Here is a 24,495-nt window from a genome sequence, read left to right as displayed (position 1 = left end):
TCATAATTAGAATATATCTCTCGGTCGCTACGAAAGTCGCGAAAAGAGATCCGAGTAAATCGACGTCGGCCCATGCGAAACAGGCACGATATACATGAATAACGTCGAACGCCTGTTTAAATACATTAAGTAAGTTAAACGCGTGTATAACGTCGTACGTTGGAAAGCTCGAGCTGAGAGGTAGAATTTTACCTTCGGTATATCGTATAGCGCTCGTTGTCGATATAACTATATCGCGGGGGTTTACCTCTATACCCGTACCGCGCGTTCGCAGCTTTAGTTCGTAGTCAGAGGATACCGGCGGTGTCGTTCATCTCTTCGATTTATGTCGAATCGGTCCATTGGATGACCCGACAAGGCGCTCCGCTAGCTCTTGTTTTCTGACCGACTTCGGTGCCGGGACGATTCAGAGTTACAATTTTCAACCGAGCAGCGCAACCGCGAACCTCCGCCTGCCTCGCGAAACCCCACGTGAAATATCGTCCGACATACCCTTTTATGCTTATTCGTACGGGTTTATACACAAGTGTGCGATACCCCTAGCGGAATCATCCCGTTTCTCGATCACATTTCACCCGCGGAAAGATCGTTCGATCGTGATCTATAGATCCGCGGGAACACGGGGAACTTCCCCCCTCCCCCCGGTCTCGGAGCGGCGAAAAAAACGTGCCCCGAAAAAAAAAAGGATCGACGTATTCAGCCCCCCTCCCCTCGCACACCCCTTCAGCCGCTCCGTTTCGAATTTTAATTTTTTTCACCCGACGTCCGGTGACCGAAAAACGGTCCCGGGCCGCGGGTAGATGAAATAAATACGCCATCAGGGAGCATAAGCCTGGTCAGGCGGAACGAAACTGAGCGGCGCGGTCGGTGATTTATACAGAATCATATCTCCATCTGAATGTCTTCATTTTTAACGCTCCGTTGCGCGGCGACGCGACGTCCCCAACTTTCGTACGAGCCGCGTGTGCCCGCGTCTCCCGTCGCGATCCTTTTTCACCCTTTTTTCTATCTCGCGGGCGTCGAGCGAATTTCGTCGCGCCGTTAGGTGCGAATGACGCGATACCGGCGCGTGCGGCGTACCTTTTGCGCTTCCAGGGGTGTGTGGAAAATTAGGCGATCGAAAAAAAAGTCGAATCGAACGCGTTCGAGAGGAATCGGGGATTATTATTTTTTTTTTTTAGGTACGAGTAAAAGGTAGCGGGCGACCGTGGGGCGCGAGGTGAGGCTTAAAGGGCGGTGAGTTACCACGTCGTTATATAGTCTTGTAGTTTTACTTTACTGCATTACGGAGTGACGTTTAACGGCGGACGGCGCCCTTTGGAAAACTTCCCTCCCAAGGAGGTTGGACCTCGAGGAGTCGGAACCCTTTCCACTTTCCACTCTCCACCTCTTCCTCTTTCTCTCTAGCGACGACGGAATTTTAAAGGCGACCGCGACGCGCGCGTTACTCTCGTCGTCGTCGTCGTCGTCCCGTTAATTTGGTCCTTTATAGAAAAAAAAAATACCAAGGCGACGCTCGTTCGCGATACGCAAAATCAAAAAGGTCGATTGCGCGCTCACCGTGTTCCGAGGTTAATATTTATAACGACGCAATAAATATATCGAATGTATATTAAATAAGAACTCGCTGAGAGCCTGACGTCTTCATAATACCCGGGCGTTGATACAGCCGGGGCCGCCCGTCGATACCGTAAAATACGGAGCCAGTTATAAACCCCCGTTGGCTACCGGTGAAATTCTTTGAACGCGATTATTTAAACCGCCCAAAGCACTCGTCGATTCACTTTGCGCCCGTTGGTCATTTTTTTTGTCTTTCTCTTTTTTTTTCATTTTTATTTTTATTTCTCTTCTTCCTTCTCATCCTCCTCCTCCTCCTCCTCCTCGTCTCCTTTGAGTATTTTTTTGTAAATCACCTGTGGGAAATTGTGTACTAAAAAAATTGGAAGCCGCCGCCGATCACCTCGTCGTCGCATGGAGTCGTTCGAAAAAAATTTTCGAGACAGCGGCGGCGGTGTGACGTGTAAAAATTCAAAAGCGCCAGAAGTATTTACCGAAGGTCGTAAGTCATCGTCGAGAAACTCGCCGTTTGCAGACCTCTGTATACATATATCTATATATATACGTATAATGACGATTGTTCGTTGGGAGAGAGTAAAACCTCGGTAAGAAGCGATGATCCGGGGGCTACCAGATGACCGTGGATAATTGTCGGGGCGCGAATACCTCGTCCGTGGCCGTACGCCGACCGACCTCGTACCGTTCGAAAGCTATCACATCTCGGGGTGCGACAAATTGCCGCCTTTTCGAAAAGGTCAACGCTATTTCGTCGAGGCTCGTCGCTCTCGGGACGATTCGGCGGCGAGCCTTGAGCCGCTAAAATATCCGACAAACGACTCGTCGCTCCGCTCTTACGTTGGGCTCATCGCGACCCATATTTGAAAATCGTGGATGGGTACTCCCGCAGCGTTTTTCATCAGCGGTCATTCGAGAGATACCCGTGGGTTTCGTTAGCGTCGCGCGATTCATTGCAATATATGTATTTATATGTATGTGTGCATTAATAGCCGGTGCAGCGAAATCAGGCGCTCGTTGCCCTCGGGACTCGCGCGCGCAACTCGACTGCCGATCCCTCTACGCTCCCGCTCCCGCTGTTCCTCCTCCCGTTGCTATGTGTAATTGCGAAATAAATAACCAACTGTACTCGTAATAATAAATGCCAAACGGACTCCTCAGAGGCTCTCATCGTCGATCCGAGGTGAATTCGGTATTCGGTTTCTCGAGCGAGAGAGAAAAAAATAAATTACAACTTCGACAAAAGTCCCGCGATGACGTTCGGACGTTTCTGAAATGAGGAGTAAAAGAAAAAAAATCGAAATATCGCCACCCCGATGTCCTGTGCACCACCCACCACCTATGTACTCTCGTACGCGCGACGGACTCCTGACTTAAAATACTACGGGTATCGAAGATAATGTACTCCGCTTTGCATTATATTATTTATAACGTACACACACGTACACGGGATATTTTATACGGTCAGTTCGGACGGTAGATCATAACCCCGTGGGTGAAGGAAGGGGGTGGTTGGCAATGGTAGTGGTGTACATACCGGGGGACTGTCTCCGGTACACAACGTTCGTCCGCGCGCGGTCCCTGCATGAGCCCCGCGGGCTCCGTGTCCTACGTATAAGTCATAAAGCCGCGTCGTTGTTTATTTTATTGTAATTCTCGTGGCGCGCCACAGCCGGGCATAAACCCTACCTCGGAATCGAGTCGACGAATGCCCGCGCATCGGATGACTCCCCTTATTTTTCTATTATCTAGGCTCGAATTTCTAGCGTTCAATTTTTCTCCTATATCAAGGAACAGAAGCGGTCGACGAACGTCGCGTTGTTTCGAGGAAGAAGTGGAAAAATGAGGAGGGAAAAGGAGGAGGGATGAAAATAACGGACACCGTGAGGACGTCTCTTCCGGAGCTTTACGACACTTTGCGTTTGACCGTGACTTCGGCACCTCGCAGTTACGGTGAGAACTTGGAGAAAAAAAAAACCGTTTCTCCAAAGCGTTGGAACGAACGACTCCGTATACTTTGCAGTATTTCTTGCGCCCAGTAAGTTGGACGATGATATACGGAGACACTGAAGTAAATTCTTCGCCGTTTCTTCGTACCGGTTATAAGTACACGTTGAAAACGTCGTGTAAGTAATTACGCTGTACGCGAAAAGCAAAAGGGGGGCTGCTACTAAACGAGTCGCTAACGCTCGACGATCCCTAATTGGTACATTTTCGCAAAACTAACAAAACCGCGATCGGTGAGAATCGACGAAAAAAAGTAGAGAGAGGGGAAGAAATCGTCGTCGTTTTTTTTGTTTTTTTTTTTTGGTATTCCGACCACGTATTACCCACTCTCGGGCGCGCGCGCCGGGGAGTTTCGACGCCGCGAAATCGAAACCGGGTGGCCCGTTCGGGTGCGAGGAAGTCGTAACGACGACGTTTGAGCGTGACCGACTGAAATTCTTCAGATAAGATACGGGAAAAACTCGTTCGAAAGAAACCGAAAATCAAATTGGATACACCGATGTTGCAATAAAGCCCCGGATACGAAACTGGTTCGCGTTTACGTAACGTTCCGATCGCGATCCGCTCTTTTTTTTTAATTTATTTATTTATTTATTTTGTTTCTCTCTCGCTCGTTTCACGCCGTTCGGGAGCGAACGGGAAGTCTGAATTTGAAAAAGGAAGTAAAAAGAAAAAACAAGGCAGAACAAAACGCGCACTCGTCCCGCGATGCATCTCCGTCCCCATCATCATCGTCGTCCGAACGAACGTGTGTAACTCCGTGCGAGTTCAGTGGCGAGATATATCCCGCAGGAATTTCAGGTTCCGTATCTAGTATTACTCCACGATATTATCGCACCGGCTTAACAAGGGCTTTAAACTTTTAGTGGGATGTGGTTAGTTGGCTTGGTCAAGGAAGCGGAGCTACTCGCTTTAAGCTTTTCTCATCTCATGACACGAAGTTGTAACCATTCAAAACAACTTCTGGTATATACGGTAGTAATGGCCACGCTCGCTACGGAGGATATAGTCCGACGGAAGATTTACCAACAAATTTTATTCGTCGCTCCGAAAGATTTTTCAAACTACCCCTCGATATTGAACGCGATCGTTACTTCTTTTTCGCAGGATAAAAAAAAAAAGGAAAGAAAAATTGTCACCGTGAGTAAAAAATGAAGAATTACTTTTTGTCCGTTTTTTTTTTTTTCGTTTTTGTAACTCGTTCTCATCGATTTTTGGAAAAAAAAAACTTTTCGTTTTTTTTTTTTCGATTTTACCAGATTTTCTCAAAAGCATTACGAATAGTTTCACTTCTTCTCCTCCTCCGCGCGGATATTATCCTCGTAGACGTCTTTATTTCTCTCTTTGGCAAGACGCGGCGCTGTGCGTACGTGTAATTAATTAAATTTCCTACGGTGTCCGATCGCGGAGTTTTTAATTGAACCCGGTTATCCGACGACGCTAATTCTCGGAACATGGTTAACTTCCGAAGTATGCGAAAAAAAATCATAGGTGTGTATAATATATCGTACGAGGGATCAGAAGCTAGCCGAAGTAGCAACGGCAGCAGCAGCGAAAAGGAAACGAATGCTAACGGCTTTAAACGCCGTTGCGATCGTTCCACCGTGCATTTGTACTCGTGCTTTTCGTCGTCGGTGTATGTGCGGCGCAACCGCACCGAGGTCTCTCCGACTCTTTTTTTTCATGCGCAACGAGAAAACCAAGCAACCAACCAACCAACCAACCAAGTAACCAACGAACCAACGAACGAACGCGGTGGTACCGAGATGCTATCGTACCTCGTAATTCTGCTTCCGCGCGGACGTCTCGCCGGCATCTCGCTTACACCGTACCGCGCGTTCATACCTACGCTACACCCCGTACCCGTTGCGTTGAAAATTTTTCATACTACCTCGCAGGTGCAGGGGGTGACTTCGATCCCAACTCTTTTTTTTTTCTTTTTTTTTCGTTCCCCTTTTATCCCCCTTAACGCCAGATATATCGGCGACACGTTATACACACCCGATCTTATTCGCTACTACCTGTTGCCGCTTCTATTACAGCGTTGAAACTTCAGACTCGAGTTGCCGATAGTGGAAAAAGATACGGAGATCCGTCTCCGCTGCAGGGTGAAGAGGATCTCGGGGAAATGCGGAAATTTATTCGGCAATATTTTTTGCCTTTTTTTTTTTTGGCGAACCCCCTCGAGGGTTGACCGCGGCCGCGGTGCGACGTTACGGAATTGATACGCGTAAAATAAATAATAGGCAATCACAGAGATCCGCCCTGAATGCGATGGAAGGTGTACGAAGGTGGGCGCATACGGCATAATAGCGTTAATGCGCTCTACACGCGTTTGAATAGGACTCGTTGCGCAAGAGACTCGAGAGCGCTTCATGCTTATGTATAAAAGTCTTTCTTACGAGACTTCTCTCGTCTCATTCTTTCTCCCCACACGTCCTCGATATAGTTAGGATGATATTGTTTGGACGGAGCTGGATATCTCGTATTGTTGACTCGGATTTTTGTTTCATCTAATGAACTATTGATCCGTACACCTAACGCCGTACGTATCCGACCTGACTCGTGACCTCTGCAACATTTACTACGCTTAAAAAAAAAAATAAAATAAAATAAACAATTCCTGAGAGACGTAGAAATCTAAAAATCGATGATATACTTGAGAGAGATTCGTCAAAGAACGTCGACGTCGAGGATTCTTTGGAAAAAAAAAAGAAAACCGTCGAGGGATGTTCTTGTATTTTTATTTTCATTTTTTTTTTTTTTTTTTGATATCATTGATAACTCGCGGGCGCGAGATCCGTGGGTTTGATAAATGGTAATAACTCTTCACGCGCGTATATATATATACACGTACATATCCTTTCTGTTCGTGGTCCTGCGGGAGGAGGAGGAGGAGAAGGAGGAGAATTGTTCATAGAAGTAGGAAGACTCTCGGGATGATTGAAACGTAATACCGGGGTAATTTATTACGACCGTATCTGATGGTTACGAGGATAACGTCAGGTCGTCACTCTTGAGTCCGAACCCGCAACGCTCGTCTCTGGATTACCCAGAGGGAATAGAATTCATTTATCCTTATCAGCAATAGGAAATAGGACATTGGAATTCCAGGATATCTATATTCCGGTTGCACCTGAAAGGAAATGGACTAACTAAGTCCGCTTCAATTTTTCTCAAAATCGTCAACTGTGCCGTTTTCTTCAGTGAAAGGAATTTTTCCACCCCCTTCAAATTTGTTCGCGTCGAGAAAATTAGACGCTTATTAATCGCTGATTAGGGGCTGCTCGTAATTCGAGATGAGGGGTCGACCGCGCTCCGAACCAACGGAGTTCTCCGTGTTGATTTGGAAATTCGAACATAAAACTGAAAATAAAAAGAAAAAAGACATTAATGAAAACGGATAATTTTTCGTCGCCAGCGGTACGCGGGGTTGATTTAGCGGCGAGTATGTTACCTAGAAATTTACAACAAACCGCCTCGAGTCATTTAGATCGTAGATAGAGTGGAGAAACTTGAGACAACTAATACCGCTGATAAATAACAATTATTTTACAATTAAACGCAGGAACCCTGAATCACGAAACCCGACACCTGTACAGCCACCCGTTATAATACGATATCGTTCGAACTCGGATGTATTTCGTTCTGTAAAAATTGACGAAATATTTATTTTTCAATCGCGACGTGGCATCGAACGACGAGAAGATAGTTCATCAACATTCTGGACAACCTGGAATGAATGAGGATTAGAAAAAAAAAAAATTATTAAAAAATCAGTTCAGTCTTCCGAGCGATCTTTTTCTCTTTTCTTCTTCTTCTTCTTCTTTTTTTTTTCTCTCTCAATAAAAGATTCGGAATAAAAAAAAGATGGAGTCGCGGTCGTAAAGGATCTCCGGGAGAGAGAGTCTTGAGTTATGCTCGTACCTTATATTTTATATATTTTCCCTGCCTCTCCCCACCGCCCCTCGTGTCTATGCGTAAAGTATCGTACATTTTTATAGTGTCTCGTAATGCGCTGTAAAACGCACCGCCATACATTATACGGCGATGATATAATCTCGAGATGTAATGATCGCGCTCCACCGCGGAAGACGATCGCACGTCCTTTTATTTCAACTGAAATTTTTACGGACGCAACTTTTTGTACTATTCTTCCTTTTTTCGTATCATTTCATTTTTTGAAATCGATCGATCGATGAAAACGAATTTAAATAGCACGGAACGAGTCAATCGAATTTCGTTGCTGCTACGGAGCGAGTGAGGATAAAATCAAAAAGAAAAAAGATACAACAAAGAGAGGAAAACGGGGAGAACTACGGCCTCGTGTGTATCGTTACCCAGTAACGCCGAGTCACTATCGATTCGATAGCTAATTATTAATTAATTAAGGCCCGTATAAGGTCTGGTAATTTTCGTCAACACCTATGCAAACACCCCGGCGGTGTACCGCGGTGTCGCGATATTTCTTTTACACGTAACGAGAATTGTGTCGAAGTAAAAAAAAAATAAAAACAACACGAAGATTCGTCAGCGATTTTTTTTCCACAGTCCTTGACGCGGTTGTAGAATTTTCCAAAACACCTTGTACCGCGATAAATATTCGGGGGGCGGCTATTGGAGAGCTGTTTTTTATTCCGTGTTATTTCGTCGGACCTCTCGTTTTTTGTTCGAATTTTTTTTTTTTTTGTTCTTGTTTTTTTTGTTTTTTTTTTTAATCGCGAGTTCCGAGAGGGGTCTCCTTTAATTTCGGACGCGATAAGATGCTCGCTACGCGACGCGGCTAACGAGCAATTGCTTAACGAGAGAGCCGGTAAGAAAGGCGCGGAAGGGAGAGTCGAGCGAAAGAGAGAATGAATACAAGCCACGTGAGTATCACGTTGAACGAGGAGCGATAAACGCAATAAAAGCTACCTGCACCAGCACTTCCCTTTTAACATCGAGTCGTTCGTTCGTTCGTTCGTTCGCTGCCGCTCGCTGCCGTTGCACAGTCACCGCGGATTCCAACGTTCTCGACACGCAATTTTTATACGTGTACGTACATTGTACGCACACCACGGTACAGGACAGACGTAAAGCTCCGCCAACCTCGTTACGAATTTCCAATTAAATGACGACTACCACCGTCTTAATAAGCTGTTATTAGCTCGTATTTTACAAAGGAAATTGAGGTGGCTCAAATTTCCACGATTTCGATCGCGGAGCGACCCGATATTTCGACTCTAAACGCGCGTGGCTACCGAAGTGACGAAAATTTCTCCGTAAACTCGAGACGTTAATAACGATCCCAACTTTGATTGATTATTAATATTCCAATCGGTTTCGTACTAGATCTCCAAATATGGCTTCGACGAAGGAAATATATTTATTTATCAACTTCTCTCTTTCTCAATTTTTCTTTTTTTTAATTCGTTTTTTTTTTTTGTATCGCGTTACATTATGCAGCGAGAAAGCTGGTACCACACCCGTACACAGCGGTAAGAACAAAAGGCGAGTTGAGTCATTGGAGAATAAAACGATCGCGATGTATAATATTCTTCGCGGGACACCCTAACGACCACTCTTCACACCACTCTATGAGCCCTTTAATTTGTCTTTTTTTTTTACGATTATTTCTCTCCTAATTTTTTTCTATTTCATTTTTTTCTCTTTTCTCTTCTCTTCTCGTTCACATGTGTATCGTATGACGTTGTACATATTAAATAAGTCCGTACTCCGACCATACGTGAGTGAGTGAGTGTGCGTGGGGAATATGGTATACATATAAGCCACGTAGGTTAGACGATAATAAAGCATCGCTAGGGGTACGCGGTTGTGTGGAGTATATATATATATTATATATATATATATCCCTCGGGAACGCTGATTGGTTATTAGTTTTGGCCAGCCGATAGGATCTTAATGGGAATACTTAGGTGGGAGGCTCCGATGCGCCTCGAGAAAGATGATCTATCTAAGGGAATGGCCAGCTTTCCGAACGACGAGGTATTACAATACGTCTACCATGGGATTACGTAGGTACGTACGTACCACCTGTACGGGGAAATAAGTCTCACGTCATACCGTATCTATCCAAAAAAAAAAATTTTCCAAACCGTCACGATTTTTTTTTCTTTCATCCGTTCAACGATTCTCGATTTCGCCATAAATCGATTGATTAATTAATTTACCCCCGGTGAATCGGTAGATATTTTTTTTTTTTTTTTTCCTCTGATCAGAACGTTCGATCGGACGCAGCTGCGGGTCGTATACCCGCAGGGTGCTGTTCGTTCGGTGTTCGAGGATCTAGGAAAATCTTGGAATCTTTCCCGCTGTGATCAAGAAACCCCTTAGTTACAAGCTTAATTATTACAGCACCCACGTCGATGATGATGATCTCGTATCGCGTGTGTGAGTGCCCAGCGCTACGGGAATGGTACGTACGTAACACCGCGCGAACAAGTTTAGCTTAAATTAACGATTAGTTGTATCGGTTCCCCCGTCTCGCCGGGCGTATATAGTATACGTGTACAGGTAAAATAGATGCGCGTTACGTGGGTGGCATCGGATTCCCGAGGAAACAATGGCCGAGGTAACGTTCGATCGCCGAGGGTGTCGAGGAAAAACTTTACCAGTCATTTCCGAACCGCGCCTAGGTACCGATTTCCGATAATACCATCCCTCTCTCCTTTATTTCTGAAGCGAGAAGAAGGATGACCGGAAAAACAAAAAAAAAACAGACCGCCGCGGTGATTTCCGTATCCACATGTACGTACGTACGAGCGGAGAGGCCGTATAAGCGATACGGGCGACGAACGACGTTTTAAAAAATGATCGAAACGCCGCGGCGCAGCGCGGCGTTTCATTATAATAAAGTCTTAATAAAGACCGCGAGCGAACGAAATGAGAGAAAACGGAGGTGGGAACGAGGCGCGGAAAGGGGAAGATTTTTAGCCCCCCTCACACCACCCCCCTCTACCTGCCTGATGCCTGCGTAAATTTCAGGGCTCGGTAAACCCGCGTCATGGCGAATCGCGCGGCGTGATGCATTCGCGCGATTAACACGTCACCGTGGAGGAGCGTGTTTAATCAGCGCGAGGAGATCGCCCCAGGGCGTCCCTCTCTCGTGGTCAGTTTCGAGGTTTTAAGGACTGGGTTGTCGCACACCCCTCGACGAAGAAGATAAAAAAAAATGAAAGAAAAAAAAAAAAGAAAAACACCCCGCGCCATAAATAACGTCTTAGCCGGGGGGACGGGGAGGCTCGGTAGGGATGATAATTGTAAGTTACGCAGTCCTACGGATTCTACGTTCTGAATTTACTCAAAGAAAAAATCCCCGGGGGGTAAAGGAAAGGGGGAGAGGGGAAGGAGGGGAGGGGGGGGAGGAGGAGGAGGAAGATTCCTGACAAATGTTCTTCGCCATGGTGATAATGAGTGTATCCCGGGGAGCGAGGACCATCCCTAAGGATCGTTTCTTCCTCCTTTTTATATCGTCGTCGTTCCTTTTTTTCTCAAAAAAAAGGAAGGAAGGAAGAGCCCACGTCCAGTGGGCACCTCTTAAACCACGGTAATTTACCTGCCGTAAAATCCAAATGAAAAAAAAAAAAAAAAACAGAACTCCTCTCCCTTCATTTTTTATTCAAACCTTTTTAGTCCTGATTCCGGTCAAGCCAAAGGACGAGTTAATCGGACCTATGCGTGATGATTTTCTTCGCCGTTTCGGCTGTTGGAAATCCGTTTTTTTTCTTTCTTCTTTCTTCCAATTTTTTTTTTTTTTTTTTTTTTCTAATTCCCATTCAACTGCACACGTAGCGATACACGACTACCACAGCGATAGGATTTTATCCTGCGGTGAAACGAAGCGTAACTAACCTCGGAACAACGTGACGATGGTTTTTAGAAATTCGAAAAAAGAAGAATCGAAGCTCACAGTCAAAAATAATTCAGTTCTTGTAATTCGAGTTGAGAGGCGTAGTAGTTACTCGGATCACGTTCAATGCGCCGCACAACGATACGTTCCCCGATGCGTTTCCGGTCCGAAATTATTAAGTGAACCAAAGCTCAGAGAACTTGGAAGAAAATTTCCCGTGTCAAAAATTAAATGGTATCCATTAGAGGGTGCCGCGCAGGAAATGCGAGTCCAAAAAGAAAAAAAGGAGAAGGGCTTCCACAAAGTCAAGTTTCCTTGGTGACATTAATTTGTCCATAGTGAATTATGAAAATGTGTAAATTCTCGAATCGCCGTGTACCCTTTTGTAACGGGTAACAAAAAAAAATAACAAAAAAAAAAAACTGAAAATTTAATCGACTTCACGCGTCTTCTTTACGCCCGCGTCTCACACGTATTCGGAACGTGTGCGCTTGTGTCGGAATATTTCGGTTGATATTTCGTCTTCTTGGTGGGTTAGCCACGGCCTCTGGTCTCTTGGAGTTCGGTAGGACCTGTGACGAAACAATTCCATCGCGTCACGGGCTCTGAGCATAGACAATGCCGGCGACAACAAAACTCCGTTCTATATATATATATATATATGTATAATATACAACAACAACGACGACAAGCAACGGTGAAACTGACGAAGAAATAAAATCACTGGGATTAAAACTGACGGGGTATCTGTATAGGTGGAGAGACGCGATTCTACTACGCCTCTTTTTATATCGGTTTATACAACGAAGGGAACGACGGCTTCGGGTATACCGCACCGGTAGAACAACGATGAAAATTAAGACTTTCGTTCGTCGTAAGTGACAAGCCGCGCGGCGGCGGCAACCGCAGCTGCTTAACTTTTACCGAATCATCATCGAGGAAAAGGTATATATATATATATATATAAGTGTATATATACCGCGTGTGAAATGTACGTAGTGAATATTTCGTTGACCGTGAATAATTAACCCGGTTCTTCGAATGGACGCTGATTGTGAGTAAGAATTTCGGATCGGTAATAAAATCGTCGATGAAAGGAAGTAGAGATTCGAGTTTGCGAGGGATTTGTGATTTTTTGATTTTCGAAAGTACGTATGACCCACGCTATACCCAGGGCGCGAGTTTTGGGGGGCTCGTCCCCATTTTTTCCTCATCATCGGATTCTTTGAGAAAAGAAGATAAAAAGTAAAAGGATGCGAGTCCTTTTTGTTCTCTCCGTAGCTCGAGCCGTCTAATGACCCCGTATACCGCGGCCGACTTACTAGTAGTAGTCTCCTCAGGGAGTTGAAAAATTTCTGGTGTGAAAGGTGCTTTCGTGTAAAATAAGAGGTAAAGGTGCCACTCCGAGGATCGTTAAAGAACCTTCCTTGTTCTTTGTTTGAGAATAAATATACCATCGAAGGTGTATCATCAAAGGAATACCACTTGAACGGCGTTATTATTACAGCTCGGGCACCGAGTATTACGACGGGCTCGTTCGAAAAATGAGAAAAACAAAATCCGAACCGAATTACCGTGAGGTGAATTCATTGATTCGTTAAAATCCACACGCGGCGATCGACGCCGGAGTTTTAATTTTACACCCCCCGATTGTGAAAAATCGAAACACTGTATCGCGTCGACGAATCAACGTATACAAAAAAAAAAAAAAAAAGAACGCTCCAACTCGAAACGAAGAGAGTCGATGAGATTTTTTGAACGAAAATCAGGACGATGACGAATTTCAGACGAGGGAATCGAAAAATTTGCCCTTATGGGATTTCTCGCGATCCAGCGGGCCTCGCCCTCGCCCGTTTAAGAAGGTGCACGCGGTCACGAAGTATCTCCGCTCCGCCGTTTTCGGCCCTTGGAAAAGAGACGGGGTGAAAAAAGCCGGGGGGGGGGGGGAGGGGGAAGAAAAAATGCGAATAAAATGAATGAATAAAAATGATAAAAATAAAAATAAAAAAATAAAAAAGTAAGAGAGAATAAGAGGCGAAAAACTGGCCGCTACACCGCGCGCGGTCGCGCCGGTTCTCATAAACAGCTTTTTACCAATCCACTCACTCGGTTGAATATTCAACGAGTGGCCGGGGGAGAAGAGGAGGACCGTCGTCTTGGGACGGAGGAGTGCGGCCGGCTACCGCGCGCGGGCCGAGAGCAATTAATATTGATTTTATTAAATCGTTATTTCTTGCCACGGTCAACTCCGCAGGACGAAATGAAACCAACTCCTTGATCCTTCTCGTCTACATACGCACACGCACGCACGCCCCTCCCCCCCTCACCCTCACCCCTCACCCCTTTCACGTACCTACGCTGCCCATCTCGGTCGGTTAGCAGCCCCCCCCCTCCCCCCCGTACAAAACTTCATCCGGCAGTCACGGACCAACAGAACTTTTGCTATGCATTCCGAAACGTTTTTAGCACTCAGCGGGTACCCGATATGGGACCATCGAATGCTACCGCGCCCGCGTTCCTTTCGTCGTCCTCCCGGGTTATGTACCCGTACCACACAACGTAATCCCGATACACGTACTTCATAGCTAAGATTTAAACCAATACCGACGAACAACATCCCCTTATACCCTCCCCCACCTCCTACCTCACCCCCCTTTCGTTTTATAACCGGAGACTTATAACGAATCTAATGGCTAATTAATTATGATACTTCGTTCGTTTCTTATGTGCTGATGTGCACGTTACGTAGGTACATGTATATTCTTTTATATTTGTTGAAGCTTTACGAGCCGATTAGCGAGCGGCGTCGAGTGCGGTATCTAATTAAAAATTATAACAACCGCAAATGACGGAGGGGAATTATTAATTACTTTATCTCGTCATTGCCTACCTACAGATGTTATTCGGACGGGTGAAATTTTATTCGCGACCGTTACAAAAATTTGTTCATTGTTTTTTTTTTTTCGAATCAATTTTTTGTTTCGTCGAGTTTTTCTCTCACGTACGGAATACCCGAATAAGAAATCTGACAAACTCACTCTAAGAGTAGGAGAGAAAAGGGAAAAACTTATAGATTGCAATTCGAGGGGACGAAGGTAGGGAACCACCTTCGGGCCACTTCGTCTGTAATCAGGAGTACCCTGCCGCCGACACGGGACGACGCCTCGCGCCGTAACGAGGACTCCTCGAATGAAAAAAAAAAAAAAATGTGTGCGTTGTATACATATCGTCGTAAGACAGTGTGGGTAGAGAGGAGCCCGCACGAAATGGTGGTCGGTAGAGTACGAGAGGGAAAGAGGAGAGGCGCGCTCGAGAAGCGGCCAATTATTTCGACGTTTCACTCCCGGGGCGACGGACGTCCCGCAGCGTCACCGCTTCGGTCGAACTCCCTGGGCTGCGTCGATCCAGCTTTACATATATTCCGAACGCCTCGAAGCGAAATTTTTGTACGTATATATTCAAGTATAATCATCCGTTCATTTTCCATTCGAAAATCAAACATTTTTTTCTCGAACTCGCCAGTTTTCGCCAGCGCGAAACGAAGAGGTGGTCTAGTTAATTTGGGAGTAGGTTGAAAAGCGTTGTTCGATCCACGGATTGCTTTTTTTTTTTTCTGTTTCTCTGTTTCGAACATGGCGGCGAGAAGCCACGCGTCCTCCGACGTATTTTATAACGATGGAATTCCGAGGCTGAATTCTCTAGGCTCTCTTCTTGGGCGCGTGAAAAATTTCCCACACCTGCCCGAAGTTCCGAAGTTGTTCGTACGGTTTATTCGATGTGCCCGTGTACATAACCGACGATCAAAAATTTCTCTGCTCCGAGCCTCGCCGAACTCTGAAACGGGTTAGAAATGGAAAATAAATACGTCCGGTCGCGCGAAGGTCGTCAGACGTATTAGAGTTCGATGCGAAGCCGCGTGAATCAACGTACGAGTCCCGAGGAAAGTTTCTCGATAGTTGTAAACATCGCTCGGCGACAGCCGTAGGTTTTGCTAATAGGGTTTATGCACTCCGGTTACTCTCTGTCACCGTGAAAACCGCACGCGGTTATTTTCAGTTTCACACATCGTCGATTTCAAGAGTAATTTATTTTATTCCTTCTTTTCTCTATCTTTCCATTCGTCTGTGCATCGGTATCGACCTCACGAAATTTTTGTTGCTCGTAAAAATTTGCAGTCGAGAAAAAAAAAAATGAGGACGTGCGCGATTAGGGTGGTTGTAAAAATCAAAGTCGTTGGCGATGGACCTCGTCGAATACGGGTATAATTCCGCACCCCCTCCAATTACCCGGTTAGCGATTCGCCGTTGATTTACGTTTCACTTTTCTCCGTATTCTCGATTCCGAAAGTCGTTTGTTTGACTGACAAGATGAAACGCAAGTCGGGACGTTATTATATACTCGTGTAACGTACTTACGGCGACGCGTTTTGTTCTTGATCTACGTGACTGACTGAGAAACGAACGTCGAAAGAGAGAGAGACGACGCAACGCCGGTCGTCTTCGGGTAGCTCTGAAGAATTCGCGACACGAGATCAAGGGGATACCTACCAACCAGCGGGTTGATACCGATCGCGATCGATGCCGACCCTGAACCGCGACCGCCACCCGTCCCTTCCTCCCTCCCTCCGTTTTACAGGCATTACTGAGCTCTGCGCGCCAAACGATGAAAATAAAATCGACGAAAAAACCAGATCGGAACAAAAGAAACGAAGGTCTAAACAATTGGCCGACAATCGACGGAGGTGGACGCGCGCTGTGTATATATTCCTCTCACCGAGGATCGACTTCGATCTCCTCTTTCCAACCGAACATCGTGCCCCGGCGCCGTTACCTCGTCAACGCTGCCGATCTTTTACAGCCCCCAGCTTATAAAAAAAAGGTAAAAGGGTACGAACCGAATCAAATACGTGTAACTAGAGGGGAGGGGGAGGGGGAGGGGGACGTGTCCGATGACATTGTAAAACGCTCTCCGCATACCTTCGACTCGTCGCGGTAGGTAGGTCTACCCCGAGTCTTTTTACGAAAAATTTGAATTTTAACTCGCGTCGCTTAATTTTTACCCATTCTTTGTCGCAGCGCGTGTACACGTAACGCCGCAGCAATGTTGATTACACGGCGGAATTTTTATATCGCTAACGATACAGAAGTCGAGGGATACCGCGACCGGTACCCCTACCGCGGGCTTTTACTACGTGGCACTTCTTGTCGGACGAACTGACGATCGAGCGAACGGAAAATACGACAACCGATTCTCTCGTGTACGAGACGCTCCGAGTTCCAAGGGGCTATTTTTCTCCTACCCCGATCCTTCGATGACAAGATGATCCCGCTCCTCGTATCGTCCTGTCGTAGGGAAAGCTTCTTTACCCCCCTCTTCTTCTCGTCATTTACGGTTTCTCGTTTCCTTTTTCTTTTTTCTTTTTTTTAACCGGGTAATAATGAATTAACGAACTTCGTACGGGGATCGAAAGAACAATTTTTGTATATATACATTAAATAACACGTAAGAATGCGCGGTTTGTTTTCTTTTTTTTTTTTGTCTCTCATTTTCATTTTCTTGTTAGAGGAATTCATCGCGCTCCGTGAGATCAATTAAGCGTTTCTCCTTCTTTTTTAATTCCCTCTTTCTTTTTGTTTCCCGAGCACAGTAGATTTATCTTCGGAATAGGAACGTACGCTCTTACGGGTGTATTAGATTTAGGAGACCATTACCGAGTCATTGAGGTGTCGCCTGGTAAACGTCGGATATATTTCTTCTTGTTTTTATAAATCCCTGTTTTTTTTCTGTTTCTCTTTTTCTTTTTCCCGTTTCTCCTTCTTCTCATTCATTTTATTTCTCCTTCTTCTTTCAGACGTAGGAGCACCACCGGCACCGAGTACTCGCGCCGCGTACAAGAGCCGAGAGAGAGTGGTGACGAAAAGGGAATGTAAGTGATACGCTCCGAGGAACCCGAACAACACGGGGATCAAATAATGGAAGAAAAGAAAGAAAACCCGCACGGTAGGCGTACGAGCGAAGAAAAAAAACGAAAGAGAAAAAAAACGAAAAATCGAGTAAGAAATTTACCAGCACTTTTTTTTTCAATCGCACCAACGGCGGCGTTACACGCCCTTTCCGCATCTTCCGACCTCTCCGTTGCACCGTTGAAAATTACACTTCCACTTTTGTCAGCCATCGGCGAAACGCTTCTTCGCTTTGATACCGGACCGAAATTACCTGCGTCAAAATTCACACCGGGACTTTCCGTACGTCCACGTGTTTCTTTCTTTCTTTCTTTTTTTCTTCTTCTTTTTTTTTACGTTATATAGATTTTACTTTCGACTCACAGCCGCGCTCGAGATGATCCGAACTCCTAGATACCTTCGGCTGGCTGGTATGTTCCATCCGTACGTGAACGAATACCCGGAGAACGCGCGGAGATCGAGCCTATAGCTCGGTAAAAGTTTCGTTTTGGAGAGACGATTAAAATATCGTTATACGCGGTATAATTAACGTTGATAGATGAGCCGGGGTCACGCACTCGTACCGGGTCATTCATTCGTCTGACGTAACGTGACCGATTGTTTGCCTTTGAATAAATACTCGTTTTTTATTTTTGGTTTTTGGTTTTTTTTTTTTTTTTTCTTCATTCATTTTTGAAACATTTTTCATTTTTCTTTTTCTTATTTCTCGTAGATTCTCCTCTCTTTCTTATTCTTCTTCGTTTTTTTCCATCACCTCGTACACTACCTCTCAATTTCACACGCCTAGAGGATCCCGAACGACGGAAGAACCTCGAGGGCCGCTTCCGATCGGGACTGAAATTAAATTACGTTGAGGAGATAGAAGAAAAAAAAAAAAAAAAAAAAAAGTCAGGGAGGGAAACAACGCGACACAATTGTCGGGAACAACCCCGCGGTGGCCGAGTGTCGATCCCGCGTAGCGAGAATAATAATGGTAAGGGTTTACAGAAGGAGGGAACGAAGCGTAAGGACTTGGTACAAGAGAAAGAATGCGGGGGATTCGCGGCAATAAAACATGCGGGGGGACGCGTTGCGATCTTTTCTTTGTACGCGTCCCGCGACCGCCCCGTTCCCGTTTCGCGCGGATGTGCAGATTTTTCTCGGTCCACCGCGAAACTCGCGAGACACGGCCGCAGAGGGAGAGAAAAGAGGGAGAGGGAAGGAGGTGTTTCGCGAACAAAAGAGACTTTTTACGCACACGCGAAAAACCCGTTTTTTGGACCTTTGTCTTCCTCTCTCTCTCTCTCTGAATTATTTTTTTATTTGTTTCGCTCATTTCTTTATTTCTCTCTTCGGGATTTTTTTGTTGTTTTTTTTTTTTCTGTCCCTCCCTTTTTTTTCGCTCGTACACGCGACGAATTTACACCGGGAGCCTGGTGGATGACCGTTGCGGATGCCGCGCGACCGTATTCCGCGGATATTTGCCGTGAGCCGAAGTTAGCGAAGTTATAGAGCGCAACTGTTCGCCGCGTATACGTATATGTACGTATGTACACACGACTACGCGACACACGGCCCCAAGACACCGAGGTTTCCACTGCTAACGTCGAGCTGAAACTCTCAGCTGTACAAAAAGGGTAAGAGGAAAAGAGTTATCTGCATCAAGATAACCGTGTGGCTCGGGCGGCTACCATACGCTCGCTCCTCCGCTCCGCTCTACGAAGACGACGAACGCAAGAGAAGTCAGGAGCAGCTCTCTCTCCGAAGGGGACGAAGACGATGGGGAGGGTGAGCAGGAGGTGAGGCAAGGTAGAAAATCACGTTGAATCGTTGTCGGTAAGAGACGTGTGCAGAGGAGCCATGGAAACACCATGAAATATACATGTGCGTGCGATCGCCCCACGTTTAGCTCCAGATAGTTTTCGAGTGAACCTGTTTCCCTTTTCACCCCCTTTGTTTTTTTTTTTTTTTTCTTTCCTTCTCTCGTCTCCCATGGTTTTGTATTATTGTTCAACTTTTTCTCCCCGTTTTTTTTTTCTCACGACGCGATAACTTGCGCCACCTTTGAAATTATCTCTCTTCGACTATCCGGCTTCCGCGAGGATATCCATCTCCTGAATTCGTGGGCATCCAGGACCAACGCGGCCGAGGATCGAAAAAAGAAGAGAAAGAAAATTGAAGACCCTAACGAGAACACGCTCGGTCACAAGGTATTTCCTTCCTCAAGGGTCAATTTCGCAAATCGGATGGAAAAAATCATCCCGTAAGTTCGTACGACTTTTCTTTCTTTCTTTTTCATGTATAGGTATGGATGAAAATTACATTCTACGTTACGCTCTTCCGATGGATATTCTTCCTTCCTTTTTTTTTTCTCGCGTCCGCATCGTTCGCGCGTCCTTTTTTGTTCGGAACGTCGAAGTTCCCGCGTTTGCGGAGGGATATATGTATAATAATTGGTTGCGGCGAAACACAACTCGGTGGCACACCGTGGCAACTCGGTTATCCTTTTACCTTTTTCATCTCTTTATTTCATTTTTTCCTGCTGTTACAGGTGAAACAATATGCTCACCTATATATATATATACATATACACACCTGTAAACCTCAACTTGGCGCGGTTAATCCACTTACAAAACGGAGCAACCGGACAGAGAGAAACCGTCGAGGGAAGACATCGGGAGGAGGTGTACACGGTAAATACATACACATATATACCTATATACCCGAATATAACGGACGTCTCTACCTACGTATACACACTCTGCGGTTCGGTTGTACGAGCCTCTCGAAACTTACATTAAATTTGAGTTTGGGCTATTCACGTGTGTGAAATAGTGCGTATAGGTACACATATATACACGTACACACCTGTACGGTTTACCATACATCGGAGTCCGTCAGCACGCGATCCGCGGTTCGGATTGAGCCGTCATTCCGTAGGGAATCCTTCTCCGAGTCGAACGAAGAAACACTGTATTTATTTTCCTCCGTTCGTAGGAAGGTAGATACCTACGTACCTACGTGTATACCTTATTACCTTATACCCTTCGGTTCGGGCGTCGATTCGACTCCGGAGTAGCGCACAGGTGGCTAGCTCGTAACTTATAATTAATCTGACGTGTGTGCGAGAGTTTCTTTTTTATTTTTCCTCTTATTTTTTTTCCCCCTTCGCCGTACCTCCGGTGCGACGTAACGATCCGCCTTACGCACCTATCCGCGAGCGATCGCTGGGTCTCCGTGGAAAATATCGTCGACCGACGAGACAAAATTAATCACCATTTCAACGAACTGAAGAGAAAAACGCCCTTCGAACGGAATTATTATTTTTTTTTCCATTTCCTTCGGCGTTCGGAAGCTCGAAACGAGACGGAAAAACCGCGACGTGTTTTATACCGACCGACTGACGTCTCGGTCCAACGACGATCGTCTTTGACGTACTTTTGTTAGTCTTCAACTGACGTAGCCAACTTCGAGGTAAAACGTACGCGGTTGATTCGGACGGACGTTTGACGTGACTCCATAAAGCCAACTAACTATTTATAAGCGTATTCTCGCCGCGTATATTTCACGTGGAAATAAAGGTATAAAAGTAAATCAGTCTTCCTCCGTTCTTACGTGTGCGAAATACCTCCCCGTCGGGCGCGTACGCTTACAAAGAAACCCACCCACCCCCTCCCCACCCCTCGCGAGTATATAGAAAATGCAGAACGAATGGTACATTCTCGACACGGTTGTGCTTGGGCCCCCAAGATAAATAGACGTAAGACAATGGATGGCTGGCTGGCTGGCTGGCTGTGAGCGCGAGGTGGAGGAGGGCGAAACAGCGCGTTCTACGTGGTTTAAATTTGCATGCAACCACCACCCACCCCCTTCGCTTCCCTACCCCCCTCCCGTTTTCTGTCCCCCGCCCCCTTCGCGTCTTCCTCGGAAACGGTCTCCTTATAAATCACTTTCAGCTCTCTGCCTTCGGGGACTCGCGGATATCCCGGTACCGGCGTATCGAGTACACGCCCGTGTTACACGATCGTCGTAAAGGACCTTCGACTGCCGGGACGGGAGAAGGACATCGAAATTTTGACGATCGCGCGGATGTTTTGTCGTAGGCGTATGTTGAAAAATCGACGTCGAAACGAAGGGGATGGAACGTCGGTGGTTGTTTTTTGTTAGAGCTTGCGAAGATCGGAAACCCGAGTCAAAGAAGCGACCGTATAACGATACCGAGGGGGGGTTGAAAAAAGCGTAATAAGCTCCACCGGCACTTTCTGTCTATTCGATAATTTTACAACTTTCATTTTTACGGCTGCTTAATTAATGGCCCATAAATAACGAGCGACGAGAGTACGTTAATATATATAGTAAACGTGTAGTGCAACGAACGTAACTTCTCTGTAATCTTCTTCTTCTTCTTCTTCGTCTTCTTCGCCTTCGTATAATATCAAATAAGCTCGGTATTTTTTTTTTCTATTTTTCTTTATTCAGATTCTTTCGTTCTATCGCGTCCTAGACGTACGTACACACGTCGACCTTTGAACCGAGAAGCTCGAATCACCCCGAGGAGAGAAAAAAATCGGAATCTCGCAGGGAGTTGGAATTGTAAGAAAAAAAAAAAAAAAAGAAAAAAAAAGATCCGACGACGGCGTTAATATCGGCGAAATTGGTGGATGAAAAAAATTGGGTGGCGAGGGGGTAAGAAGGGGGTAGGAGGGGGGCGAAGATTCTCGCGTGGGTGTTTGTCAAGTTGAAAAGCGCGGCGTGGTCTTTCGCGAAGCATGCGGCCCGTCGTGTACAATTTGCTCGGACAAGCCTTTGCTTTGCTTCGCCATGCTCTTTACTCTGTGCACTTTCTTACTCTCTCTCTCTCTTTTTCTTTTCTCTTCTCTCTTTCTCTTTTACACGGAGCAGGCGGACGTCTCTGCTGATGCTGTTGCTGCACTTTCGAGCACGCGCTGCACACTCACTTATATATATTGTATATATATCGTACATACTGCAGCTAGCACGTTTATATTAACTGCAACACTTTATAAAACAAGTGCAACGTGGGTTACACACGTGTGCACGTATCGGAGTTCGGTGTATATATATATAACCTGGTCGACATAATGCTTCTCGTAAAATGTTTGTTGGGAAAAAAAAAAAAATTTTTAAGGGAAAAATTATTTCGAGTACGGATCGCCGAGGAAGAGGAGAACGTGGCGACGTCTCGTTGTACGAAAATTCGTTCGGCTATTCCATAATAAACGGTTGATCGAGTTGTCGCCAATTTTTCGCTTTCGGGAGCAGAAAAATTGAGATATATCTCGATCGGTTCCAGTCGCAGCGTGATCGAGTCGACGGGGATCAGGACGCTCCTGACGAGTCACGGAGTTTGATACGAAACGTAAAAGAAAGAAAGGAGATCTGAAAAAAAGAAAAAAGAAAAAAAAAACCGCTTCATGCTCTGTCACTGTTAGAAATTGCAGCTGCCGCCCGGTCCTCAGCCGTCTCATTATTATGTCATTTTACGATATACCCCCGATACCGCGTACTCGCTAATTTTATTATCCCGTCAGAGTCGGTACCCCGTACCTACGGTCGAATTCCAGGTGGTTTCTCGAAAATACCTTGGATATTTATTTTCGTTCGATCACATTTTTATGGGGATTGAAATTCGGACAACGCGAGGAATTATTTTCAACATCCGTTGTACGAATAAGCGCACACCGCTGTATGTATGTATACCCCTGCGCCGCACATTCGTACCCACGGAACACGGGACTCTCCTCTCCTTGATAAAATAAGGCACGATCGCTTCGGACACAGCCGTCGAATTGTTGTAGACTGTCCCCCCCCCCCCCCCGCGTGTTGTTGACGACGAAAGAGGCAAAGAATAAAAAGTGATAACATAAAACGAAAAAGGGGGGATGGGAAAAAAAAGGACGAGGATCGGAAAGGGGGGAACTCGCATGCCTCCCCAGCAAGGATGTACCGAAAGCTCATTCGGCAATCTTATGTATATATATATATAAGATATCTATATACCTACGGGAGACTTTTGACGACGCACTGCTCCCGCAATGCCGATAATATATATTTCTTTAGGGGGGTGGAGGGGGTTAGAAAATAGTTTATGACCACTAATAAAAAATAATTATAGTATCCATTGTGACGTGAATAGAAATCGAAATCTGATAAGGTGATGTATAATAAATGCCTACGGTGCCGTACGGATATTCGAACGACCCGGGCTGTATTAAACCACCGGCGTGTATCTTGATGTACACAATAAGCGCGTGTGTAGAAAATGAGAAGGGAGTAGTGAGGTAGATGAAAAAATAATCTGAAAAAAAAGTAGTAGGGGGATGAGGAGGAGGACGAGGACGACGAAGAAGTAGAGAAAAGACACGACGGTCCTTCGGCTACGGACGCGGTACGTTGGCCCCGGCGCTCCCGATCATTCAAATAAGGTCCGTTTGGATCTTGGAATGCGCCTCCTCGTCTCTAATGATTTCTGAACGCCAAGAAGATGATATCGAGACTCCCGCCGGACCAAACATCTCCGAGCCAACGGTCCCGAGACGGGACTTCGGGGCGGAGAACTGCGTCGCTACGGCTACCGAAGAGAGACCCGCGGACAACGCGGACCGGACCCCGGCTAACTGCTTCTGTGTCTTCTCGACTCGACTTCCCCCCTCCCCCCCCCCCCCACACCGTGAACGCGTCCCGTACCCCCCGGGTTACCTCCACCCACCCCCCACCAACCCCCTCCGTCTGTTCGCCTCGACGTGCCAGGATCTTACTACCTCCGACTCGCGATCGGTGATCCTGCTTAATTAATTAGTTCACTCAACCGCGAGGACCACCGCGACTACTTTACGCGGAGGATCGTCCACCGTTTTCGAAGTGCGCTTCGAAGGGTTAAATCGTTGCGAAAAAATTGGGAAATTTTTAAGTTAGATGCTCACTTTTTCGGAATTCGGTGCAGGTGTTTTTCGAGGGAAGTTCGGTACCTCTCGGTGGAATGGGATCTTACGCACGGTTATGGGAGTGGAGGGCTATAAGGTACATCGATATAAACCCTCTTCATTCAATGGTATTTACGATACGACACTCGATCGTGTGGATTTTTCTTATGTTTTTTTTTTT

At 45.9% G+C, this 24,495-nt stretch overlaps 1 protein-coding gene across 9 annotated transcripts in view; it reads left to right on the top strand.

The window, feature by feature from the left end:
* The window catches only part of LOC105691043, a 149,187-nt gene that overhangs the window by 59,201 nt on the left and 65,491 nt on the right, over positions 1 to 24,495 (top strand). For 5 of the 9 annotated variants that reach the window (XM_048659568.1, XM_048659567.1, XM_048659571.1 and 2 more), the window contains 2 exons: positions 17,280 to 19,633; positions 19,922 to 20,063. In XM_048659568.1, the coding sequence (XP_048515525.1) occupies positions 19,932 to 20,063 (132 nt within the window). In that variant the 5' untranslated portion in view covers positions 17,280 to 19,633; positions 19,922 to 19,931. Of the gene's footprint in view, positions 1 to 1,181; positions 1,237 to 14,142; positions 14,875 to 17,279; positions 19,634 to 19,921; positions 20,064 to 24,495 lie in introns of those variants that run through there. The other 4 variants (XM_048659569.1, XM_048659574.1, XM_048659572.1 and 1 more) reach the window with 4 other exon arrangements.

The sequence above is a fragment of the Athalia rosae genome, chromosome 8 (genome assembly GCF_917208135.1).
Source record: "Athalia rosae chromosome 8, iyAthRosa1.1, whole genome shotgun sequence".
Taxonomy (NCBI): domain Eukaryota; kingdom Metazoa; phylum Arthropoda; class Insecta; order Hymenoptera; family Athaliidae; genus Athalia; species Athalia rosae.
The sequence above is the reverse complement of the archived record's forward strand: the minus strand, read 5'-3'. Positions and strand labels throughout refer to the sequence as shown.